Source organism: Carcharodon carcharias, chromosome 16 (genome assembly GCF_017639515.1).
Source record: "Carcharodon carcharias isolate sCarCar2 chromosome 16, sCarCar2.pri, whole genome shotgun sequence".
In the NCBI taxonomy this organism is placed as follows: domain Eukaryota; kingdom Metazoa; phylum Chordata; class Chondrichthyes; order Lamniformes; family Lamnidae; genus Carcharodon; species Carcharodon carcharias.
Genome location: NC_054482.1, coordinates 41,639,149 through 41,646,519, shown reverse-complemented (window position 1 = coordinate 41,646,519; position 7,371 = coordinate 41,639,149). Strand labels below are relative to the sequence as shown.

General features: G+C 52.3%; 1 protein-coding gene across 1 annotated transcript in view; it reads left to right on the top strand.

Annotated features, from left to right (window-relative positions):
• The window catches only part of LOC121288933 (E3 ubiquitin-protein ligase COP1-like), a 98,733-nt gene that overhangs the window by 30,440 nt on the left and 60,922 nt on the right, over nucleotides 1-7,371 (top strand). The window contains exons 2-3 of the mRNA XM_041207801.1: nucleotides 1,992-2,051; nucleotides 4,648-4,745. Of these exons, the coding sequence (XP_041063735.1) occupies nucleotides 1,992-2,051; nucleotides 4,648-4,745 (158 nt within the window). The remainder of the gene's footprint in view (nucleotides 1-1,991; nucleotides 2,052-4,647; nucleotides 4,746-7,371) is intronic.

Genomic DNA, 7,371 nt, shown 5'->3' with positions numbered 1-7,371 from the left:
GAGGGAGAGAGAGAGAGAGAGACCGTGAGGGAGAGAGAGAGAGAGAGACCGTGAGGGAGAGAGAGAGAGAGAGACCGTGAGGGAGAGAGAGAGAGAGAGAGACCGTGAGGGAGAGAGAGAGAGAGAGAGAGAGACCGTGAGGGAGAGAGAGAGAGAGAGAGAGAGACCGTGAGGGAGAGAGAGAGAGAGAGAGAGAGACCGTGAGGGAGAGAGAGAGAGAGAGAGAGAGACCGTGAGGGAGAGAGAGAGAGAGAGAGAGAGACCGTGAGGGAGAGAGAGAGAGAGAGAGAGAGACCGTGAGGGAGAGAGAGAGAGAGAGAGAGAGACCGTGAGGGAGAGAGAGAGAGAGAGAGAGAGAGACCGTGAGGGAGAGAGAGAGAGAGAGAGAGAGACCGTGAGGGAGAGAGAGAGAGAGAGAGAGAGACCGTGAGGGAGAGAGAGAGAGAGAGAGAGACCGTGGGAGAGAGAGAGAGAGAGAGAGAGACCGTGGGAGAGAGAGAGAGACCGTGGGAGAGAGAGAGAGAGAGAGAGACCGTGGGAGAGAGAGAGAGAGACCGTGGGAGAGAGAGAGAGAGACCGTGGGAGAGAGAGAGAGAGAGAGAGAGAGACCGTGGGAGAGAGAGAGAGAGAGAGAGAGACCGTGGGAGAGAGAGAGAGAGAGAGAGAGACCGTGGGAGAGAGACCGTGGGAGAGAGACCGTGGGAGAGAGACCGTGGGAGAGAGACCGTGGGAGAGAGACCGTGGGAGAGAGACCGTGGGAGAGAGACCGATGGAGAGAGATAGTGAGAGAGAGACCGTGGGAGAGAGAGAGAGAGAGAGAGAGAGAGAGACCGTGGGAGAGAGAGAGAGAGAGAGAGAGACCGTGGGGGGGAGAGAGAGAGAGAGAGAGAGACCGTGGGGGAGAGAGAGAGAGAGAGAGAGAGAGAGAGACCGTGGGAGAGAGAGAGAGAGAGAGAGACATTGGGAGAGAGAGAGAGAGAGAGAGACATTGGGAGAGAGAGAGAGAGAGAGAGAGAGACATTGGGAGAGAGAGAGAGAGAGAGACATTGGGAGAGAGAGAGAGAGAGAGAGACATTGGGAGAGAGAGAGAGAGAGAGAGAGAGACATTGGGAGAGAGAGAGAGAGAGAGAGACATTGGGAGAGAGAGAGAGAGAGAGAGACATTGGGAGAGAGAGAGAGAGAGAGACATTGGGAGAGAGAGAGAGAGAGAGAGACATTGGGAGAGAGAGAGAGAGAGAGAGAGACATTGGGAGAGAGAGAGAGAGAGAGAGAGACATTGGGAGAGAGAGAGAGACCGTGGGAGAGAGAGAGAGACCGTGGGAGAGAGAGAGACACCGTGGGAGAGAGAGAGAGACCTTGGGAGAGAGCGAGAGACCGTGGGAGAGAGCGAGAGACCTTGGGAGAGGGAGAGAGACCTTGGGAGAGAGAGAGAGACCTTGGGAGAGAGAGAGAGACCTTGGGAGAGAGAGAGAGACCTTGGGAGAGAGAGAGAGACATTGGGAGAGAGAGAGAGACATTGGGAGAGAGAGAGAGACCGTGGGAGATAGAGCGAGACCGTGGGAGATAGAGCGAGACCGTGGGAGAGAGAGAGAGACCGTGGGAGAGAGAGAGAGACCGTGGGAGAGAGAGAGAGACCGTGGGAGAGAGAGAGAGACCGAGGGACCGTGGGGAGAGAGAGAGAGAGAGAGAGAGAGAGAGAGACGGTGGGAGAGAGAGAGAGAGGGAGAGACCGTGGGAGAGAGAGAGAGAGAGAGAGAGAGAGACCGTGGGAGAGAGAGAGAGAAAGCGAGACCGGGGAGGGAGAGAGAGACCGGGGGGGAGAGAGAGAGAGGAGAGAGAGAGATCGTGGGGGATAGAGAGAGAGAGAGAGAGACCGCAGCAGAGAGAGAGAGAGCGCGCTCAGGCAGGAGCAAGAGATCAGGGGATCACTCCTGCTTGCTCTCCGAACGCGGACAGTGACTCTGACCGTTTTATTTCTTGTTAATTCACAGCCCTATCTGTTTTGAGATGATCGAGGAGGCACATATGACAAAATGCGGTCACAGTTTTTGGTGAGTTCCACTTGATTCTTGATGAATGAAGATCATAAATTCAGTTGTTAACAGTTTCATCTCGATTATTTTGGCAGATTCTGTTTGTGTTAAAAATACAGGGAGAGCATAATGGGGTAAGTATTGTCCCCATAATGCTTGGTCAATTGGAGTTGATCAGGATAAAGTTATTTTGTCCATAGTTAAGAAAAAAAGTTTTGGATATCGGACCTACCATCATTTGTACATCATGGGCCCAAGCTTTTTAGAGCCAATCATGAAATTCTCAGAGTTTAAATAATCTGAGAATTGCTGCACCTTGTTTATCATTTGTGGCTGCCCCTGCCCCTGAGATTGGAATAATGAAGTTTATTGGAAGCCAGACAATGGGAGATGATTGTGATGTTTTTGTGAGTACACACTGGTTTGCAGTGTGAACCAAGTCTGTCTTTGACTGCGCATGTCCTTGAGAGAGACATGTGTCAGTGGACTGGATGGCTGGCCTTGCTCCATATCTCATGAGCAATGAGCGCCTGATGTTTCCTTTATCCTCACAGTGAAGATCCTTATCTCCGAAGGGGTGGGGTGGCGGTGGTGTTCCAGGGGAGGGATTGCGCCTGTGGCTTTCTGAGGGGTGGGTGGGTGCTGGTGACGTCTTTCTAAGTGGTCAGTGATCTGGTGAGGTGGGCATGGTGACGTCTCTCAGCGAGGAGGGGCTCTGGGAGGTGGGTGTGGTGACGACTCTCAGCGAGGGGGGACTCTGGAGAGATGGGCGTGGTGACGACACTCTGAGTTGGGGCTCTGGGGAGGTGAGCGTGGTGACGGCTCTCAGCGAGGAGGGGCTCAGGGGAGTTGGGCGTGGTGATGGCTTTCAGCAGGGGAGGGGCTCTGGGGAGGTGTGAATGGTGACGGCGCAGTGGGGGAGGGGCTCTGGGGAGGTGGGCATGGTGATGGCTCTCAGCAGGGAGGGGGTCAGCGCTCTGGGGAGGTGGGGGTGGCGACGGCTCTCAGTGGGGGAGGAGGGCAGTTCTCTGGATGGGTAGACGTGGTGACGGCTCTCAGTGGGGGAGGGGGGCAGTTCTCTGGGGAGGTGGGTGTGGTGACGGCTTTCAGCGGGGGAGGGGGTCAGCGCTCGGGAGGTGGGCGTGGTGACGGCTCTCAGCGGGGGAGGGGCTCTGGGGAGATGGGATTAGTGACGGCTCTCAGTGGGGGTGGGGGGCTCTGGGGAGGTGGATGTGGTGACAGGTCTCAGTGGGGGAGGGGGGCATTTCTCTGGGGAGGTGGATGTGGTGACGGCTCTCAGCAGGGGCGGGGCTCTTGGGAGGTGCGGGTGGTGACGGCTCTCAGTGCGGGAGGGGGCAGTTCTCTGGGGAGGTGGACATGGTGACGACTCTCAGTGGGGGAGGGGGGCAATGCTCTGGGGAGGTGGATGTGGTGACAGCTCTCAGTAGGGGAGAGGGCAGTGCTCTGGGGAGGTGGACGTGGTGACGGCTCTCAGTGGGGGAGGGGGCAGTGCTCTGAGGAGGTGGATGTGGTGATGGCTCTCAGTGGGGGAGGGGCTCTGGGGCGGTGGGGGTGGTGACGGCTCTCAGCAGGGGCGGGGCTCTTGGGAGGTGCGGGTGGTGACGGCTCTCAGTGCGGGAGGGGGCAGTTCTCTGGGGAGGTGGACATGGTGACGGCTCTCAGTGGGGGAGGGGGGCAGTGCTCTGGGGAGGTGGATGTGGTGACAGCTCTCAGTAGGGGAGAGGGCAGTGCTCTGGGGAGGTGGACGTGGTGACGGCTCTCAGTGGGGGAGGGGGGCAGTGCTCTGAGGAGGTGGACGTGGTGATGGCTCTCAGTGGGGGAGGGGCTCTGGGGCGGTGGGGGTGGTGACGGCTCTCAGTGGAGGAGGGGGGCTCTGGGGAAGTGGACGTGGTCACGGCTCTCAGTGGGGGAGGGGGGCAGTGCTCTGAGGTGGACGTGGTGACGGCTCTCAGTGGGGTGGGGGTGCACCAGCAGCAGCATTGCTCTGTGGGTCGGCAGTGGGGTTGGCGGCAACGTCCCAAGGAAGTTGGGGAGAGGCACTGGAATGCTGGGGACGGCGGCAGTGAGCAGTGCTCCGGGATTGCGTGGGGGGTGGTGGTGGTGGCAGTGGCCCTCTGCGGGGAGGTGGGCTGTTAGGGGTTCTCTGTGGCAGGGGCCAGCAGGGGCTCTCCGAGTGGGGGAGTGTTGCAGTAGCTCTCCGAGTGGGGGGGCACAGCGGGGCTCTCTGAGTGGTGGAATGTTGCAGCAGCTCTCCAGTGGGGGCACAGCGGGGCTCTGAGGAATGGAGAGATGATGACGCTCCAAGGAGTGGCGGGTGGTGGCTTTCCGAGGGGATGGCTGTGCTGTGGTACAGCTGATCAGTTTCTAGTTGTTTAGCACAAAAGCCGCAGGCAATCTCAGTGCTCCTTCCACACGAGAATCGACCAAAGTCCAGAATTTTTCATTGAATTGCTTGTTAGGTGAGTCTTGAGTGATAAACCAAGAGGGGACTGTGTTTGTCTGAGTGAATCATGGGGAGAGCGAGCACACAGTTGAGTGCGTGTTTCACGGACACAGAATTGATTGCTCTAACTTGTTGCCTGATCTTCTCCAGCTATAAATGTATTCGACAGAGCCTGGAAGTCAGTAATCGGTGCCCCAAGTGCAACTACGTGATTGATAATGTTGATCAGCTTTACCCGAACTTTCTCGGTAAGTCTCTGTTGTGAGAGTGGTAGCAGTAAGACTTATCATTCTGGATAATGAAAGCCATGGGCTACATGTACAAAGGAACAGACAGGAATGCACAGGTCCCATTGCAACTTTCAGAACCTTGACTAAAATTGGGAGGGTGTATCCACCATCAAATGAGTTTGGGCAGTTTTAATCCAGTGAACAAAAGAATCCACAGTAATTAGCAATTCAGAGCCTGCGTCAGTACGATAATTTTTCAATCTCCAAGTCAAGATGGTTTGTGTCATCAGTAAAGTGGAGATACAACATAGAGGTTTAAATTAAGTTTTCCAGTCTCTAATCCGTGCTGTGCCTGCTCTGGGAATATTTGATGGGAATGTAAAGTGAGTTTTATTTCGTGTTTAACTTGTGCTGTACCAGCCCTGCGAATATTTGATGGAACAATATAGAGGGAGCTTGACTGTATCTAACTCCTGCTGTACCTGCCCTGTTTGAGGGGACCATGTAAGGGGAAAGGTTTACTCTGTTCATTTTTTTATTCTTTCATGGGACGTGGGTGTTGCCGACAAGGTCAGTATTTACTGCTCACCCCTAATTGCCCTTGAGCTGTCGTCTTGAACCGCTGCAGTCCCTGTGGTGCAGATACAACCACAGTGCTGTTAGGGAGGGAGCTCCAGGATTTTGACCCAGCGACAGTGAAGGAATGGTGATATATTTCCAAACCAAGGTGGATTGTTCAATTGGCACTTCTAACTAAGATTGTTGCAAATACTGCAGCCTTATCTTTTGCACTGATGTGCTGGGCTTCCCCGTCATTGAGGATGGGGATTTTGTGGAACTACCTCCTCCAGTGAGTTGTTTAATTGTCCACCACCATTCACGACTGGATGTGGCAGGACTGCGGAGCATAGATCTGATGCATTGGTTGTGGGATCGCTTAGCCATGTTTATCACTTGCTGCTTATGCTGTTTGGTACCCAAGTTGTCCTCTATTGTAGCTTCAGCAGGTTGACACCTCATTTTTCGATATGTATGGTGCTCCTGGCATGCCCTCCTGCACACTTCATTGAACCAGGGTTGATCCTGCAGCTTGATGGTAATGGTAGAATAGTTCTGGGCACAACACTTGGAAAAAGAGCATCCTGTTCTTGGATGGAGTGTAGCATAGTTTTACCAGAATGATACTTGGACTTCAAGGGTTAAGTTATAAGATGAGATTATACAAACTCTGGTTGTATACCTCAGAATTTAGAAACTGATGGATGGTTTGATCCAAATTTTAAAGATAATGAAGGGAACTTGCACGGCAGAGAGACAGAAATTATTTCTGGGGGACACTGTGGTGCAGAGGTAGTGTCACTGGATTAGTAATCCAGAGGCCCAGTCTGAAGCTGTGGGGACACGTGTTCGAAACCCACCACAGTAGCTGGTCAATTTGAATTCAATTAATAAAATCTGGAACTTCGAGCTCGTCTCAGTAATGGTGACCATGACAAATATCATCAATTGTTGTGAAACCCATCTGGTTCATTAATGTCCTTCAGGGAAGGAAGTTTGCTGTCCTTACCTGGTCTGGCCTATATGTGTCTCCAGACCCACAGCAATGTGGTTGACTCTTAACTGCCTTCTGAAATTGCTCAGCAAGCTACTCAGTTCAAGGGCAATGAGAAATGGGCAACAAACATTGGCCTTGCCAGTGATGCCCACATCCCACAAAATAATAAAAAAATGTTTAGATCTAATTGCCAGCACAGAGACATGGCTACATGGTGACTAAGGTTTGGAAATAAATATTCCAGGATACACAATTTTAAAAAAATTCTTTCATGGGATGTGGGCATCGCTGGCTGGGCCAGTATTTATTGCCCATTCCTAATTGCCCTGGGGATGGCGGTGGTGAGCTGCCACCTTGAACTACTGCAGTCCCTGTGGGATAGGTACATCCACAGTGCTGTTAGGGAGGGAGTTCAAGACTTTGGACTCAGCGACAGTGAAGAAATGGCAATATGTTTCCAAGTCAGGATGGTGAATAGCTTTGAAAAGACAAAGGATGACAGAAGGACATGAGTGGGAAAGGATTTGGCTTAGAAGATCAAAAAGTAGAATCAGTATTGGTGGAGATTGGGAACAGCAAGAGGCAGAAAACACTGGTGGGAGTAGTTTATTGGCCCCCAACAGTAGTAAAACTGGTGGACAGGGCATTAAACAAGAAATTCTTGGAGCACGTACCAAAGACAGCATTGTAGTTGTGGGGAACTTAGTGTTGGATTGGACCAATCAAACTGACAAGTGTAGTCGAGAAGATGATTTTGTAGAATGTTTTTATGACAGTTTCCTGGAACAATACGTTGTGGAATTGACCAGGGATCAAGTCAATTACATAGGTATGAGGGGCGAGCTGGCTACGGTTAATTGGGTAAATAGACTGAAATGTGTGGCAGTAAGTAAACGGTGGAAAACATTTAAAGAAACAATTCAGTATGTTGAGTAAAAATACATTCCATTGAAAAACAAAAACTCAGCAAAAAATATCTATCAGGGACTTAGTAAAGAGATTAAGCATAGGCTGAGATTAAAAGAAGAGTATGAGGTTGCAAAGAATAGTAGCAACTCTGAGGATTAGAGAAACCAGCAAAGGGCCACC